This window comes from Scyliorhinus canicula, chromosome 17 (genome assembly GCF_902713615.1).
Source record: "Scyliorhinus canicula chromosome 17, sScyCan1.1, whole genome shotgun sequence".
NCBI classification, from domain to species: Eukaryota; Metazoa; Chordata; class Chondrichthyes; order Carcharhiniformes; family Scyliorhinidae; genus Scyliorhinus; species Scyliorhinus canicula.
The window spans coordinates 64,682,210-64,700,649 of NC_052162.1; the positions used below are offsets into that span (position 1 = coordinate 64,682,210).

Consider the following 18,440-nt stretch of genomic DNA (forward strand, 5'->3'; position numbering starts at 1 on the left):
TGAGAATCATCTTTGCAATCCTTTCCTCTACATCTCTGGAACTATTCGGAGGTCTACAGACAACTCCCAACAGGGTGACCTCTCCTCTCCTGTTCCAAACCTCGGCCCATACTACCTCAGTAGCCGAGTCCTCAAACGTCCTTTCTGCTGCAGTAATACTTTCCTTGATTAACAATGCCACCCCCCCCCCCCCCTTTTACCATCTTCTCTGTTCTTATAGAAACATCTAAATCCTGGAACCTGCAACAACCATTCCTGTCCCTGCTTTACCCATGTCTCCGAAATCGCCACAACATCAAGATCCCAGGTCCCAACCCATGCTGCAAGCACACCCACCTTATTCCGGATGCTCCTGGCGTTGAAGTAGACACACTTCAAACCAGCATCTTGCTTGCCGGTGCTTGCCAATAACCCAAAGATGTGCAGGGTAGGTGGATTGGCCACACGAAATTGTTCCTTAATTGGAAAAAATAATAATTGGGTACTCTAAATGTATAATTAAAAAACAGCTTCCTTTGCCCACATTTTTGGAGACGATAAATGAAAAGTTTTTTTATAGCTCCTTTAATTTTTCTTGCAGATCACTCCAGGGGGCTAACCTTTAATTCCTGGGAGGGTTGGAAACTCTAATTTTAGATAGAGTAAACCTCGAGTGGCTGAAAAAGAGGGAGACCCACAGCTTGTCCTAAGGAGTGACCACTGTGCTGCTGACACTGGACCTGACCAGTTGCTGACTTGTTGAGTGGCACAGTGCGCAGGCGCACCGCGGCCTGGTGGCGCGCTGCATTGTGGGGAACGCTCCTTTTTCCTTGCAGCTACAGAAATGGTGAGAGTCGGCGGGCGAGAGAGAGCGGGGCGAATCCAATCACATCCACTTCGTGAAGCGGGCAAACCGATTAATTTCACCGCCATCCGTTGACAAACGGCCGTGGAATCAGGCTCCGGGACAATTTGCGGGAAGCCAACGGCAGCTTGTTTGATATTCTAACAGATAGTGCGGCGGGGCCGCCGGGCGGAAGGCGGCGGCCATTTGCCCTCGGGGGGGGTACTGGACACAGAGCGAGCGCTCGACTCCCGGGAGCCAGCCTGGCTCACCTCCCCTTCCTTCCACCTTATTACAGCGGGGTCGGCGCTGATTCAGTCAGTTAGTTAACGTTTGCTGCAGCTTGTCTCTTTGCGCTGCCGGGCGATGTAGGCCCAGGGCTGGACCGTGGCCCATCAGCGGCCTGGATTTGCAGCTTCAGCCCGGGACTGGCGGTTAGGTTTCGGGTTTTGTTCTAATAATCTTTCTCTCCTCACCCCGCCCTGAGTTAGGCGAGAGGGTCGGACTCGGGGTGGGGGAGCTCCTGCGGCTACCGCTGCCACCCCGCGGATCTGGACACCGGAGGATTGAGAGTTTCAGTCGCGCCTACAAACTAAACGCTTTCCTCCTCTTCACACAGGCCCGAGGTCCAAAGAAGCATCTGAAGCGCCTGGCGGCTCCCCGGCATTGGATGCTGGATAAACTGACCGGGGTATTTGTAAGTATCTCTCCAGCATCGGAGGAAATATTGATATTTGAGTTGCCCCGATACTGTTGGTGAATTTGGATGTGTTGAGATTTTGCAGCGCTTCCAATTTTCATTTTAATGCATCTGAGATAGGCATATTGGGGCAACAGCAACTTTGTGTTGTGCTGAATGGAGAGTTTTGCAGTCCAGCCTGGCAACCTGTTGTCAAGAATCCTAGTATATTTTATGTCTAAATAACTGTTTAGCTGGTACGGTTAATGCCTTTCAACCTTTTATTCCAGTTAAGGTTAATGCCGTTTAACTTTTTATTCCATTTTAAAATATTGTACATTTTTTAAACAGTCAGCTTGTAGTCTAGTCAGTTTACAGGCCGAGTGATGAGTTCACAAGAGCCTTTTACTCCAATGAATTCTCAATGTGCATTTAAAAACGAGTTGCTCTGCTTGCATCAAGATTGGCAATAGTCAACAAAATAAATGTTAGAGGCCACAGTTGCTGAATGATTTGCTCTGTAATCCTACTTTGCTTTTTAAAGGCCTTGTCATAATTTGTCATCTGCTGTTCTCAGCCTTTAAGTCTTTGGGTCGTCCTGCTTGGTTGCCCAGAATGAAGATCTAAGTACAATCCAAATGGATGTGGTTTGACAGCAATATTAAACTAGTTTGTGGACTTGTTTCTCTGGCTTGTCGGCAAGGAAGCAAGATGAGAGTGAAAAATGCCATGAGAGTAATGTGGCTCAGGTAAAAAGGAAGCAGACGTTGCAACTTTATGCTAGAATGAGGGTTACTGAGAATATTCCAGTTATAAAACATCTTCCAAGTGAATGTACTGTCCAGATGAGTGTTTAGGAATTTGGTACGTCGCATAGTGTCTATAACCTGATTTGCTTTATTAGGCTCCCCGTCCATCTACTGGTCCCCACAAGCTCCGAGAGTGCCTCCCGCTCATCATTTTCCTCCGAAATCGCCTGAAGTATGCGCTGACTGGTGATGAGGTAAAGAAGATCTGTATGCAGAGATTCATCAAAATTGATGGCAAAGTCCGTACAGATATCACCTACCCAACTGGATTCATGGGTAATTATGGCAGTTCCGTAAAGGGCGTTTGAAGCTCCTTATCCCTCGCATGCGTTGTCTGGATTGAATATTAGTTTCAGCAGATTGATTTCATTCTCTTAAATCAAACAAAATGGAAACAATCCTGCGCTATAGCTTTGAAAAGTAGACATACAATTCCTGATGTAAAATTGGGTGTGTTTGGAAAGGTTTCCTCTAGGCTATCACAGCATCCTGACCTGGAACTATTTTTGGTCACTGGACTAAAAACCTAGAACTCTAGTACTGTGTACGTACCTATGCCAAATCAACAGCAGTGGTTCAAGAAGGTTGCTCCCAGCCAATTTTTCGAGGGATGGGTAACACGAGGCTTACCCTGCCAGTTATATTCATATCCCAAGAAAGAAGAAAAAAGGGTAGTTGGTTGAATCTGTTCAGATTCAAATATAACAGTGGAGAAGAGAGGACGGCCTGAAGGGAATGGAATGTGTGTGTGGTGGGAATTAGAAGCTTACCCAGTGAATTGCTTTTTCTTGTGCTGCCTCTTTGTAGACTGCCAGATGTTGTAGCTAATGTAATGTCACAAAGAATAACTTGTTTGGTTGACAGTTTTTTGATTTTGGTAACATTTGTGTTTGCACTTTAGTTGCATGATGTGTTGTGCTTAATTTATGAATATGTGCACAATATGTTTCTTTGCAGATGTGATCAGTATTGATAAGACAAGTGAACACTTCCGTCTGATCTATGACACCAAGGGTCGTTTTGCTGTGCATCGAATTACAGTTGAGGAGGCCAAGGTAATTGCCTCATCATGGACTCTTATTTTTGTTCTTTCATGGAATTTATGGCAGCATTCATTGCTCTTCCACTTAAGTAGTCAGTTGGGCATGTCCCTTGTTTCAACTCCATCTGGCACCTGAAGTGATGTGCTCAAGAGCAGCTTCAATATTTACTTCTGTTGACCGTTTCCTTTTTGAAGAGCTCTCTTCACCAGCTTCTGCCTTTGTATACTTGTTATGCCTGGCATAATGGCCATGAGTCTGTGCCCTATGCATGGAGGGGAGAATATTTTGACAAAACTGCATGCTGGCTTCTTGAGCCCCCTGAGAGTGGGGGTGAGACCTGCTCGGGCAGATCGTGCAAACTCCACACGGACAGTGACCCGGGACTGGGATCAATCACTGATCCGTGGCGCCCTGAGGCAGCAGTACCAACTGTTGCGCCACGTTGCTGCTCCAATTCTTGGTTTGCAATGAGATTGGCATCAAAAGTGAAGGCTTAGAGCCTTTTGGAATAACGCTTATGGAAGTATCTGTAATAGATTAATTTCCTGGCAGCATTGTGTTTTGAGTCTTGCAGCACTTCCATTAGACATTACGTGCCACGTGATAGTGAGACGAGGAATAGGGAGAGAGAGCAATTAAACACGTGGCTTCAGGGATGGTGCAGGCGGGAGGGATTCAGATTTCTAGATAACTGGGGCTCTTTCTGGGGAAGGTGGGACCTCTATAGACAGGATGGTCTACATCTGAACCTGAGGGGCACCAATATCCTGGGGGGGAGATTTGTTAGTGCTCTTTGGGGGGGGGTTTAAACTAATACAGCAGGGGCATGGGAACCTGGATTGTAGTTTTGGGGTACGGGAGATTGAGAGTATAGAGGTCAGGAGCACAGATTTGACTTCGCAGGAGGGTGCCAGTGTTCAGGTAGGTGGTTTGAAGTGTGTCTACTTCAATGCCAGGAGTATACGAAATAAGGTAGGGGAACTGGCAGCATGGGTTGGTACCTGGGACTTCGATGTTGTGGCCATTTCAGAGACATGGATAGAGCAGGGACAGGAATGGTTGTTGCAGGTTCTGGGGTTTAGGTGTTTTAGTCAGCTCAGAGAAGGGGGCAAAAGAGGGGGAGGTGTGGCGCTGCTAGTCAAGGACAGTATTACGGTGGTGGAAAGGATGCTAGATGGGGACTCTTCTTCCGAGGTAGTATGGGCTGAGGTTAGAAACAGGAAAGGAGAGGTCACCCTGTTGGGAGTTTTCTATAGGCAACCTAATAGTTCTAGGGATGTAGAGGAAAGGATGGCGAAGATGATTCTGGAAAAGAGCGAAAGTAACAGGGTAGTTGTTATGGGAGACTTTAACTTTCCAAATATTGACTGGAAAAGATATAGTTCGAGTACATTAGATGGGTCATTCTTTGTACAATGTGTGCAGGAGGGTTTCCTGACACAATATGTTGACAGGCCAACAAGAGGCGAGGCCACATTGGATTTGGTTTTGGGTAATGAACCAGGCCAGGTGTTAGATCTGGAGGTAGGTGAGCACTTTGGAAACAGTGACCACAATTCGGTGACCTTTACGTTAGTGATGGAAAGGGATAAGTATACCCCGCAGGGCAAGAGTTATAGCTGGGGGAAGGGCAATTATGATGCCATTAGACATGACTTAGGATATGTAGGTTGGAGAAGTAGGCTGCAAGGGTTGGGCACACTGGATATGTGGAGCTTGTTCAAGGAACAGCTAATGCGTGTTCTTGATAAGTACGTACCAGTCAGGCAGGGAGGAAGGGGTAGAGCGAGGGAACTGGTTTACCACAGAAGTGGGATCTCTTGTTAAGAGGCAGAAGGAGGCCTATGTGAAGATGAGGCATGAAGTTTCAGTTGGGTCGCTTGATAGTTACAAGGAAGCGAGGAAGGATCTAAAGAGAGCTAAGACGAGCAAGGAGGGGACATGAGAAGTCTTTGGCAGGCCACAATGGCGGACTCCGGTGTGTGGGACAATGTGGAGAATGGGCTCCACCCGCTGATTCTGCAGCTTTCTTTCTTTTTTATAAATTTGGATTACCCAATTATTTTTTCCAATTAAGGGGCAATTTAGCGTGGCCAATCCACCTACTCTGCACATTTTTTTTTGGGTTGTGGGGGCGAAACCCACGCAGACACGGGGAGAATGTGCAAACTCCACACGGACAGTGACCCAGAGCCGGGATCGAACCTGGGACCTCAGCGCGTGAGACGGTTGTGCTAACCACCGTGCTGCCCTTTCAGCAGCTTTCTATAGGTATGTCAGGAATAAAAGAATGACTAGGGTAAGAGTAGGGCCAGTCAAGGGCAGTGGTGGGAAGTTGTGTGTGGAGGCTGAGGAGATAAGCGAGATACTAAATGAATACTTTGTCAGTATTCACTCAGGAAAAAGATAATGTTGTGGAGGAGAATGCTGAGACCCAGGCTATTAGAATAGATGGCATTGAGGTGCGTAGGGAAGAAGTGTTGGCAATTCTGGACAAGGTGAAAATAGATAAGTCCCCAGGGCCTGATGGGATTTATCCTAGGATTCTCTGGGAAGCCAGGGAAGAGATTGCTGAGCCGTTGGCGTTGATTTTTATGTCATCATTGGCTACAGAAATAGTGCCAGAGGACTGGAGGATAGCAAATGTGGTCCCTTTGTTCAAGAAGGGGAGTAGAGATAACCCCGGTAACTATAGGCCGGTGAGCCTCACGTCTGTTGTGGGTAAGGTCTTGGAGAGGATTATAAGAGATACGGTTTATAATCATCTAGATAGGAATAATATGATTAGGGATAGTCAGCATGGTTTTGTGAAGGGTAGGTCATGCCTCTCAAACCTTATCGAGTTCTTTGAGAAGGTGACTGAACAGGTAGATGAGGGTAGAGCAGTTGATGTGGTGTATATGGATTTCAGTAAAGCATTTGATAAGGTTCCCCACGGTCGGCTATTGCAGAAAATACGGAGGCTGGGGATTGAGGGTGATTTAGAGATGTGGATCAGAAATTGGCTAGTTGAAAGAAGACAGGGTGGTGGTTGATGGCAAATGTTCAGAATGGAGTTCAGTTACGAGTGGCATACCACAAGGATCTGTTCTGTGGCCGTTGCTGTTTGTAATTTTTATAAATGACCTAAAGGAGGGCACAGAAGGTTGGGTGAGTAAATTTGCAGACGACACTAAAGTCGGTGGAGTTGTAGACAGTGTGGAAGGATGTTGCAGGTTACAGAGGGACATAGATAAGCTGCAGAGCTGGGCTGAGAGGTGGCAAATGGAGTTTAATGTAGAGAAGTGTGAGGTGATTCACTTTGGAAAGAATAACAGGAATGCGGACTATTTGGCTAATGGTAAAATTCTTGGTAGTGTGGCTGAGCAGAGGGATCTCGGTGTCCATGTACATAGATCCCTGAAAGTTGCCACCCAGGTTGATAGGGTTGTGAAGAAGGCCTATGGTGTGTTGGCCTTTATTGGTAGAGGGATTGAGTTCCGGAGCCATGAGGTCATGTTGCAGCTGTACGGGCGGCACGGTGGCACAGTGGTTAGCATTGCTGCCTACGGCGCTGAGGACCCGGGTTCGAATCCCGGCCCTGGGTCACTGTCTGTGAGGAGTTTGCACATTCTCCCCGTGTCTGCGTGGGTTTCACCCCCACAACCCAAAGATGTGCAGGTTAGGTGGATTGGCCACGTTAAATTGCCCCTTAATTGGAAAAAATGAATTGGATATTCTAAATTTAAAAAAAAAAAAAATGTTGCAGCTGTACAAAACTCTGGTACGGCCGCATTTGGCGTATTGCGTACAGTTCTGGTCGCCTCATTATAGGAAGGACGTGGAAGCTTTGGAACGGGTGCAGAGGAGATTTACTAGGATGTTGCCTGGTATGGAGGGAAAATCTTATGAGGAAAGGCTGATGGACTTGAGGTTGTTTTCGTTAGAGAGAAGAAGGTTAAGAGGTGACTTAATAGACGCATACAAAATGATCAGAGGGTTAGATAGGGTGGACAGTGAGAGCCTTCTCCCGCGGATGGAGGTGGCTAGCACGAGGGAACATAGCATTAAATTGAGGGGTAATAGATATAGGTCAGAGGTAGGTTTTTTACGCAGAGTGGTGAGGCCGTGGAATGCCCTACCTGCAACAGTAGTGCACTCGCCAACATTGAGGGCATTTAAAAGTTTATTGGATAAGCATATGGATGATACAGTAGCACCCCGTTATTCCGCAATACCGCGGTTCGCGATATACCGCGGGGGGGGCTTATGGACCCCAACTGTCAGTTGTGTCAATTTCAGCGGCCGGCTCACTTTGATCCGGAGAGGGAAGCTGCTCTCTCACTGAAACAATCAGCCGGCCGCTGAAATTGACACTGCCCGCTGCTCTCTCCCTCCAATCAGAAACATTAAAACTTAAAAGTTGGATTGGAGGGAGAGAGCAGCGGGCAGTGTCAATTTCAGCGGCCGGCTGATTGTTTCAGTGAGAGAGCAGCTTCCCTCTCCGGATCAAAGTGAGCCGGCCGCTGAAATTGACACTGTTTTAATTGGATCCACGATGGGGGTTTTAAATTTATTTAAAAATCTATGCTAGCGCTTCCCATTGTGAGTCTACGGGGGTCTGACCTCTCCCCCCCGTCCCCCGTAGACTCACAATGGGAAGCGCTAGCATAGATTTTAAAATAAATTTAAAACCCCCATCATGGATATCCGCGGCTCGGATACAACGCGGGTGGCTGTCTTGGACCCCAACACCCGCGTTATAAAGGGGGACTACTGTAATGGCATAGTGTTGGTTAGATGGCCTTTAGTTTTTGACTTCCCATGTCGGTGCAACATCGTGGGCCGAAGGGCCTGTACTGCGCTGTATCGTTCTATGTTCTATTACTGACTGATTAGAAATAGCTAGAAGCTATTTTTGTTTCCTTTATGGTATTGGTTCACAAAGTGTGGTCTATAAATAAATTATCACTTGGGTCAGGCAGCATCCAGGTATTTCCAACACTTTGGTCAGATTTTCAACATCTGTCACATTTGGCTTTGTTTTAATGCCATTAAATTGGAGCATGCATTAAACCCCTTGAGCCCTTCATCATCTAACTGACAAGGCTAATAATTATGCCAACTCGCCGTTTTCGTATGGTCCCCATAGTCCCTTTGTACCCTGCAGAATGCAAAGTTCTCTGCGATCTCGGCCTTGAATAAACTCAATAATGAAGTATCCATAACTCTCTGAGCTAGAGAACTCCAACTATTTGTCGCATCCTGAGACGAGATTCCTGAGACGAAGTTCTAAGGAGGTGAAACGGCCCCATAGAATCTATCTTCTTAAGCCCTTTCAGAACTGTTCATCTTTCAGTAAGATCACCGCTCGTACATTTAAACTGCGAAGCATAAGGAATGTCCCATTACTCTTCATAAGAGAAATTAAATCTCTACTTTACCCATCTGTGCTTCCTCTTCCCAGGCCACATCAATGGGATTTGCTGTTGAGATAGGTGGTATTTATTCCTTTCAGGTTAAACCACATCGTGATTATCATTCCAGGTGTTGATGTAAGATTTGGTAGGATAATGCAGTTCCTCAGCCTTGGGTGTTATTCACAATTTTTTCATTTTGCTGTAATTAGGTAGAGGGAATAGTAACTGGCCTGCTTCTACTACCAGATAGATGTGTTTGTTGCTGCTAAAATTATACTGATTTTAAAGGTGACTTTATAAACATTTAAATAACTTGTTGGCCCAGCTCACTGGGATGTGCAGATCATAGAATTCCTACAGTCGACCCTCTGAAAGAGCACCCCATCTAGGTGTATGTCCCCGCCCTAGCCCCATAACGCTACCCAATCTTGTGGAGGGGTAATTTAGCATGGCCAATCCTCCTAACCTGTACATCTTTGGACTGGGAGGAAATCTGAGCACCTGGATGAAACCCACAGTGACAAGTGGAGAACATGCAAACTCCCCGCAGTCAGCCAACGCCGGACTGTGCTAACCACTGCAACCGTGCCGCCCCTGGGTATGTGATGTTGGAGCAAGTAAAGTAATATGTAATAGACATGCAACTTTAATTCATGATTTGATTTTTGATAAAAAGCCTCAATTTAAATAAAGCAATAAATATATGAATCAGAGTATTCAATTTGGAAGTTGTACCATTTCATTGGTGTCATGTTCTTGCACCTTTCCTATTTAAACTCTGGAGGACAGATTGCTTTAGTGCTAATGGATTTCTGTCATTGTGAATCTGTTTAAATGCTACCCAGGCTCAACCTCCAATCACATTGCCGACCAGGTTAGATGCACCTGACTTTGGTTTTGTGTTGACCTGGTAAAAGTACAGACGCTGGCCATTTGCTATGGAAAGTTGCAGGTGACCACTGGTGCTACTGTGCAGTGAAATACTATGTTGTCAGTTCTTCCTGCTAAATCGGATGGATTGTTTACGATACAGTGTTGGTTTGTAGTTAAATAGTACAGTAGTCCCCCTTTATAACGCGGGTGTTGGGGTCCAAGACAGCCACCCGCGTTGCATCCGAGCCGCGGATATCCATGATGGGGGTTTTAAATTTATTTAAAAATCTATGCAAGCGCTTCCCATTGTGAGTCTACGGGGGGCGGCTCACGCAGCCTTACCTTTGAAACTGACATGCAGCGCAGGGTGCAAGCGCGTGCGGCAGATGGGGTGCAGACAGCAAGACCTTGTAAGTTCCTGGTAAGTTTCTGTGGGTTGTTTTAATTAGATCCACGATGGGGGTTTTAAATGTATTTAAAAATCTATGCATGCGCTTCCCCGTCACAGACAGGTCAGACCCCCGTAGACTTGCAATGGGAAGCGCATGCGTAGATTTTTAAATAAATTTAAAACCCCCATCGTGGATCTAATTAAAACAACCCACAGAAACTTACCAGGAACTTACAAGGTCTTGCTGTCTGCACCCCATCTGCCGCACGCGCTTGCACCCTGCGCTGCATGTCAGTTTCAAAGGCAAGGCTGTGTGAGCTGCTCCTCTCTCACTGAATCTCAGTGAGAGAGGAGCAGCCGGCAGTGTCAATTTCAGCCGGCAGTGTCAATTTCAGCAGCCGGCTCACTTTAATCTGGAGAGGGAAGCTGACAGTTGGGGTCCATAAGCCCCCCCCCCGCCGTATATCGCGAACCACGGTATTGCGGAGCGCGGTATAACGGGGGACTACTGTATTTAGTTGTAGGAGTGAATTGGATTCAACCAGATGAGATGTGAATCTTTATTGCCTGGGCTGCCACCTTACTCTGTCTATTTCCTTCCCAAGTACTTTCTACAATATCTTTTGTAGTTAGTGTGGGATAAGGTGATAAACCTTATACGTCATGATCTTAGAGGTACTTAACTGTGGTTACCTTCTTGACTAGAAGTGACAGCTTGTTCTGAGATGAGGTTACAAGACACATCAGTTATGGATCACAAATAGGGAGTTTTTAAAATTGTAGAATTTAGTTTTAAGAAGTTTCCGTTAGATCTTGTCTTTCATTAAAAAAATTAGAGTATCCAATTATATTTTTCCAATTAAGGGGCAATTTATTGTGGCCAAGGGCAGCACGGTGGTGCAGTGATTAGCACTGCTGCCTCACGGTGCCGAGGTCCCAGATTCGATCTCGGTCACTGTCCGTGTGGAGTTTGCACATTCTCCTCGTGTTTGAGTCGGTTTCGCCCCCACAGCCCAAAGATGTGCAGGGTAGGTGGATTGGCCACGCTAATTGGAAAAATGAATTGTGTACTCTAAAATTTATATCTTTTTTAAACTTAGTGTGGCCAATCCACCTACCCTGCAAACACGGGGAGAATATGCAAACTCCACAAGGTCAGTGACCCAGCGTTGGGATCTAACCTGGGTCGATCCACTGTGCCGCCCCTAAGACTGTGTCAATGAAGAGTAACAAATATGTTCATTTGTTTTCCAGTATAAGCTGTGTAAAGTAAGGAAGATCCGAGTGGGTACCAAGGGAATCCCTCATCTGGTTACACATGATGCCCGAACCATTCGCTACCCGGACCCACTGATTAAGGTCAACGACACCGTACAGATCGATCTGGATACTGGCAAGATCACAGACTTCATCAAATTTGACACGGGTATCTGAATTATCACTGTAAATTGAACAATATCCTTGTGGTGTTATGAAGCATTTATGATCAACATGCTTCCAAGTCTGTACTTCTGTCCATTTACGGAAAGGCTATTAAGGTGGAAATTGGTTTCAATTGGCTGCATAGACAGTACAAAGAACAGCACAGGAACTGGCCCTTCAGTCCTGCGCCGATCACGATGCCTGTAAACCGTCTGCACTTTTGGGGTCCATATCCTTTATTCCCGTCCTATTCATATATTTGTCAAAATGCCTCTTAAAAGGGCGGCACAGTGGTTAGCATTGCTGCCTCACGGCGCTGAGGGCCCGGGTTCGAATTCCGGCCCTGGGTCGCTGTCTGTGTGGAGCTTGCGCATTCTCCCCGTGTCTGCGTGGGTTTCACCCCCACAACCCCAAAACAAATGTGCAGGATAGGTGGATTGGCCATGCTAAATTGCCCCTTAATTGGAAAAAATAATTGGGTACTTTAAATTTATTTATTTATTTTTTTAAATGCCTCTTAAATGGCACTACCATATCTGCTTCCCCAACCTCCTCAGGCAGCAAGTTCCAGGCACTCACCAGCCTCTGCATAAAAAAAAACTTGCCTTGCACATCTCATTTAAACTTTCCCCCTCGCACCGTAAACCTATGTCTCCTCGAAATTGCCATTTCCACCCTGAAAAACTGCATCTGACTGTCCGTGCCACTGGTAATTCTCAATCAGGTTGCCCCTCAACCTCCGTTGTTCCAATGAAAATAGACTTTATCCAACCTCTACTGATAGCTAAAACCCTCCAGATCGGGCAACACCCTGGTAAACTTCTTCTGTACCCTCTCCAAAGCATCAACATACTTCTGGTAGTGTGGCGACCAGAATTGTATGTAATACTCCAAATGTGCCCCAACTAAAGTTCTGTACAGCTGCAGCATGACATGCCAATTATTATACTCAATGCCCTGTCTGATGAAGGCAAGCATGCCGTATGCCTTCTTGACTTACCTTATCCACCTGTGTTGCCACTTTCAGTGATGTGGACCTGTATGCCCAGATCGCTCTGCCTGTCAATACTCCTAAGGGTTCTGTCATTTACTGTATAATTGCCACCTGTATTAGAATCCCTACAGTGCGGAAAACTCCATTCGACCCATCAAATCTGCACTGACCTGAAAGAGCACCCTACATAGACACATTCTCCCCCCCCCCCCCACCGTAACCCAGTAACCCCACCTAACCATTTGGACATTAAGGGGCAATTTGGCATGGCCAATCCACCTAACCTGTACATCTTTGGACTGTGGGAGGAAACCAGAACATCTGGAGGAAACCCACGCAGACACTGAGAAAGTACAAACTCCAGACAGTTACCCAAGGCTGGAATTGAACCCGGGTCCCTGGCACTGTGAGGCAGCAATGTTAACCACTGTACCACCCCATTAGACTGTCCAAAATGCATTACCTCACATTTGTCCGGATTAAACTTCATCTGCCATTTATCCACCCAAGTCTCGAACCGATCTATATTCTGCTGTATCCTCTGACAATCCTCTCCACTATCCGCAACTCATAATTCCACCATTCTTTGTGTTGCCCGCAAATTTATTAATCAGATCAGCTGCGTTTTCCTCAAAAGCATTGATATCAACGGAAAATAACAAAAGTCCCAGCGCTGACTTCTGTGAAACACCACTAGTTGCAGCCTTCCGTTCAGAAAAGCACCCTTCCACCCCTATCCCCTGTCTTCTATGGCCGAGCGAGTTCTATATCCATCTTGCCAGCATTGGTCCCGTGTGACAACTCCTTTTTATCATAGGATTTACAGTGCAGAAGGAGGCCATTCGGCCCATCGAGTCTGCACCGGCCCCTGGAAAGAGCACCCTACCCAAGGTTAACACCTCCACCCTATCCCCATAACCCAGTAACCCCACCCAACACTAAGGGCAATTTATCATAGCCAATCCACCTAACCTGCACATCTTTGGACTGTAGGAGGAAACCCACGCAGACACAGGGAGGATGTGCAGACTCCGCACGGACAGTGACCCAAGCCGGAATCGAACCTGGGACCCTGGAGCTATGAAGCGATTGTGCTATCCACAGTGCTACCGTGCTGCCCTTAAATCAGTCTGCCATGAGGGACCTTGTCAAAGGCTTTATTGAAGTCTATGTAGACAACATTCACTGGGCTTCATCAATCTTCTTTGTCACTTCCTCATAAAACCCGATTCAAGTTAGTGAGACACGACCTCCCATTCACAAAACCATGCTGCCTTAGTGAAGAACAATGCCACAAGGAAATATAGAATGGTAGAGAATTTTCAAAGTAAAATCAAAATCTTCTCGTAAGATCAGTGTAATTTTCTCTGGTTGAAACTGCGTTCGATTCTAAGCTCCAGATAGTCTGAGTTTTCAAATTAAAATTTTTTTCAAAGCACGGGAAAATGTAGAGTGTAACTAAAGTTACTTTAAATACCCGAGTCATTTAAAAATGTTATTTTTAAGTAGAGGGATACATATGAATAGTGTTATATTTCTCACAGTACCTGAAATGTGGAATATATGCTGTTTTTATACTTTACATAGGTTTTGCAGCAATAATTCTAACATTAGAAGCTGTTTAATCAAGACATCAGTAGCAACAAATTATGGTGATTTGGCCCACCTAACTAGCCACAACTGAGTTTTTGTTCCATATGGTCCATGTATTTTAAAGGAACCTGGATCAACATAGGGTGAAAGAAATGAGATTAGGCTGATGGGGTTCCTTAAGAAAAATGTGTGCCCTGTGCATCAGATGCTTTTCAGCATCTTAACCTCTGTTACATGCTGGAAGAGGAGAAAATTACAGTGTAAATAATTCCTTGGTTGAAGATCCCATGTATGGATTTATTACTGGAGGACTGAATAGAGATCAGGAACATGGACTCTTGACTTGATTCCTTTCCCTCACCTAATGCTTGAGCTTGCTTATCTCCAACTCTCTTTAACAATAGATTAGGAAAATAATGCAAATTAAAATGTAATAAGACCATGATAGCCTGGGAGCATTTTAGGGGGCACAGAAATGTAGGGAATATTAATTTTTATAGACTGTTGATATTGTGATAGAATAAGTTGTATGCCATTACTTCGGATATTTTACATTTAAAAAAGAACCCTGAGTGAATAATTTTATTGGGTACTATACATAAGAATTACTCCTAAAATAGGCGCACGGTGGCACAATGGTTAGCACTGCTGCCTCACAGCGCCGAGGACCGGGTTCGATCCCAGACCCAGGTCACTCCGTGTGGAATTTGCACATTCTCCCTGTGTCTGCGTGGGTCTCACCCCCACAACCCAAAGATGTTCAGGGTAGGTGAGTTGACCATGTCCCTTAATAAATAAAAAAATTTATTATTATTCCTAAAATCCCCTTGATGTGTTGTCATCTGTTTCTTTGTCCTCCTGCAGGTAACTTGTGCATGGTGATAGGAGGTGCTAACTTGGGTCGTATTGGAGTGATCACTAATCGTGAGAGGCACCCTGGCTCTTTTGATGTCGTTCATGTAAAGGACGCTAATGGTAACAGCTTTGCTACCAGGCTTTCCAACATTTTTGTTATTGGGAAGGTGAGTATGAATTCTGGTGCCATTAGAAAGCAAGTGTGTATGTATGTTTTTGTTTACTTAGTTGACCAGTCAATGGTGGCTTCAGTTATCAGACATGGTCCTGCTTTATCAATATAGCTCTTGGTGAAGGGCACAGTGGTGTAAACTGTAGCATGATTATGGACCTCTTAATTCTTTGAGTGTGCACACTGACTTGCAAAACTAAATAATACTTCTTCAAACAATTGTGTATATATTTGCCAGATATTCACCAGTTCAATGAAGAATTTGTTTTGGTGTTTTCAGCCACGGCTCAGTTAGTAGTAGGCATCATAAACTTCCTATTCCTGGGATTGAGCACTAAAATCAAGGTTTGACGCCCCAATGCAGAAGTGAGCGATCACTGCCCTGTCAGAGGCGCTCTTTTTGATAGAACATTAAACCCGGTCCCATCAGCCTCAGGTGGATGGAAAATTCCATGGCACTATTTTGAAGATGAGCTGGGAAATTATCCCCTGTGTCCTGACTATTCATTCCTTAGTCAACATCACAAAAGCAGGTAATCCGGACATTATCATGTTGCTGAATACATATTGGCTACTGTGTTTCTTACATTATAGCAGTGACTATACTTCATAATTACTTAAATTGATGGTGTTTTGAGACGTGCATGTTTTGCCTGGAATGCAAAGCTTTAGTTGTGTCAGCCTCTTGAGTTAGAAGGTTATGTATTGCCTTTTGTAGACACTTGATCCTAGACACTCCAGTACAGTATTCAGTGACTACTGACTTTTTTTAGGATGAGGTGTTACATTGATCTCCCATTTCCACTGCGTGGAAACACTAAATAATTCCATGGGATTATACAAAAAACTCATTTGTTCCTTGCTAATGTCACTAAAACAAAGCGACTGGCCCCTTGCTGCATTATCACAGTGATTACGCTTCAGATGAAATTCGCAGGCAGTGAAGTACTTTGAGGTGTCCTTTGACTGAAAGGCGCTGTATGAAAATGCAAATCTTTTCTTTCAATGTTTAATTGGTGGGCTGCATTTCTAGTTGTCTGCTGCATTTTGGTTCATCCTCTTTGGGAAATTCTGCACATGGGGATTTAAACAAGTTAGTGACTTAATTGTGAAGTAAAAGTAGCTTTCTCAGAAGATTGAATCGGTTCCCACTCTCAGCATCTATTGTGAAAGTGGATTAAGTTCACTGTATGATTGATCATAAATCATAACAATCTTCGTAGAAACTTATTAGGAATTTATTTATAAAATGTGCCATTAGACGTTTCCATGATAGGGCAGCACGGTGGCGCAGTGGTAGCATTGCAGTCTCACGGCGCTGAGGTCCCAGGTTCGATCCCAGATCTGGGTCACTGTCCGTGTGGAGTTTGCACATTCTCCCCATGTTCGTGTGAGTTTTGCCCCCACAACCCAAAAGATGTGCAGACTAGGTGAATTGGCCACGCTAAATTGCCCCTTAATTGGAAAAATGAATTGGGTACTCTTAAAAAAAACTTTTTAATGAATGACGGAGCAGGTTCAAAGGGTTAAATGGCCCCCGCCTGCTCCTATTTAAAAAAAAAAAAAGTTTCCATGACTGGTTGTAATGCAATGGAGTGTTGAGGTTTTCCAGACAGGGAGGGGGTAGGGGGGTGTGAGAAGAGAGAAATGGCAAAAGTTACAAAGGTGCCTGGAAACAAATTACCATTGGTATTGTGCCGTTGATAATCAAGCCAAAAGCTGCAGAAGGGTGACGCAGCACTGCTGCCACATGGCACTGAGGACTCTGGTTCAATCCCGGTCCTGGGTCACTGTCCTTGTGGAGTTTGCACATTCTCTCCCCGGGTCTCAACACCACAACCAAAAGGATGTGCAGGATAGATGGATTGGTCATGTTAAATTACCCCTTAATTGAATAAAAAATAATTGGGTACTCTTTTAAAAAAAAAAAAAAAAAATTTAAAGCTGCAGAAAAATACCTTTTATATGTATTTACTTCCACCACTTTAACCAAATTTCTTTGTTCTTAGGGTAATAAGCCATGGGTTTCTCTGCCTCGTGGAAAGGGTATTCGCCTCACCATTGCTGAAGAGAGAGACAAGAGACTGGCTGCAAAGCAGAGTAACAACTAAATATCAGAACTGTACAGTGGTAGTACCACCCCAAGCAGAATTAAAAACAGATGTTCTTTATATACATTCCTCTGTAGTTTTTGTTTGCTTTTCTTCACTGTCCTTCTACAAAAATTGCTCAGTAATATGCCTTATGTATGTGTCCAAAGCCACGTGTCTTTGTAGAACAGGTTGTACTGCGAAATTAATACTGTTGAACGAACTTTATATTGAGGAGCATAGGAAGTAGAAGTAGGCAATTCAGCCCTTCAAGCTTGCTCTGCTATTCAGTCAGATCATGGTTGATCTCCTGATGTGGAGATGCTGGCGTTGGACTGGGGTGAGCACAGTAAGAAGTCTTACAATACCAAGTTAAAGTCCAACAGGTTTGTTTCAAATCACTAGCTTTCGGAGCACTGCTCCTTCCTCCATTCACCTGAGAAAGGAGCAGGTCTCTGAATGCTAGTGATTTGAAACAAACCTGTTGGACTTAACTTGGTGTTGTAAGACTTCTTCCTGATCTAATATCCACCTCCTTACCTTACCTGTTCCCCATAATCCTCTTAACCTGTTTATTATCAGAAATATATCTATCTCCTTGACCCCATTTAATCATAGAATCCCTTCCAGAAGGAGGTTATTCGGCCTGTCGAGTCTGCACTAACCCTTGGAAAGAGCACCCTACCTAGATCCTGTAACCCCACCTAACCTTTGGGGACAATCCAGCATGGCCAATTCACCTAACCTGCACATCTTTGGACTGGGAGGAAACCGGAGCACCCGGAGGAAACCTCATGGAGACACTGGGAGTACGTGCAAATTCCACCCAGATGGTCACCCGAGGCTGGAATTGAACCCGGTCCCTGGCACAACAGTCTTAACCACTGCCATCGTACTGGTGACACATATGACGCTGATTCCATCCATATGGAGCAACATGTTCTACAAATTCACCACCCTCTGCAAGAATTAGTTCCTCCTCATCCCAGTTTCAAATCTACCACCTCTCAACCTATATCTGGGACTGAACTGTTTTTTAAAGTTTTAAGGGGAGCATTTCCACTCGCCCAACTGTGCAAATACTTGCATAATCACTGCAGCTTCTGAAAGGTTTCGTGTTTTGAAATATTTGTATGAGACATTCTCCTTACTGAGTGCAGAAAATGGAATGGAACTTTATTCCTTTGCAGAAACATTACAGCAATGGCCAATTAAATTTTTGCTTCCTTTTGCGAACTTTAATCGTAGTTGAGTTAATTTGAGAAGTGAGAAGGGCTAGATTTTCTTGGTTTCACTT

The 18,440-nt window shown here is 45.0% G+C and overlaps 1 protein-coding gene across 1 annotated transcript; it reads left to right on the forward strand.

The window, feature by feature from the left end:
• The first annotated feature begins 726 nt into the window (after positions 1–726).
• Positions 727–17,230, forward strand: rps4x (ribosomal protein S4 X-linked). Its single transcript, XM_038775274.1, has 7 exons — positions 727–826; positions 1,443–1,520; positions 2,407–2,587; positions 3,269–3,366; positions 11,272–11,443; positions 14,891–15,048; positions 17,063–17,230. Exons 1-7 carry the CDS (start codon positions 824–826, stop codon positions 17,162–17,164), a joined length of 792 nt encoding a protein of 263 aa, XP_038631202.1. The 5' UTR covers positions 727–823; the 3' UTR covers positions 17,165–17,230.
• The last annotated feature ends 1,210 nt before the right edge of the window (positions 17,231–18,440 follow it).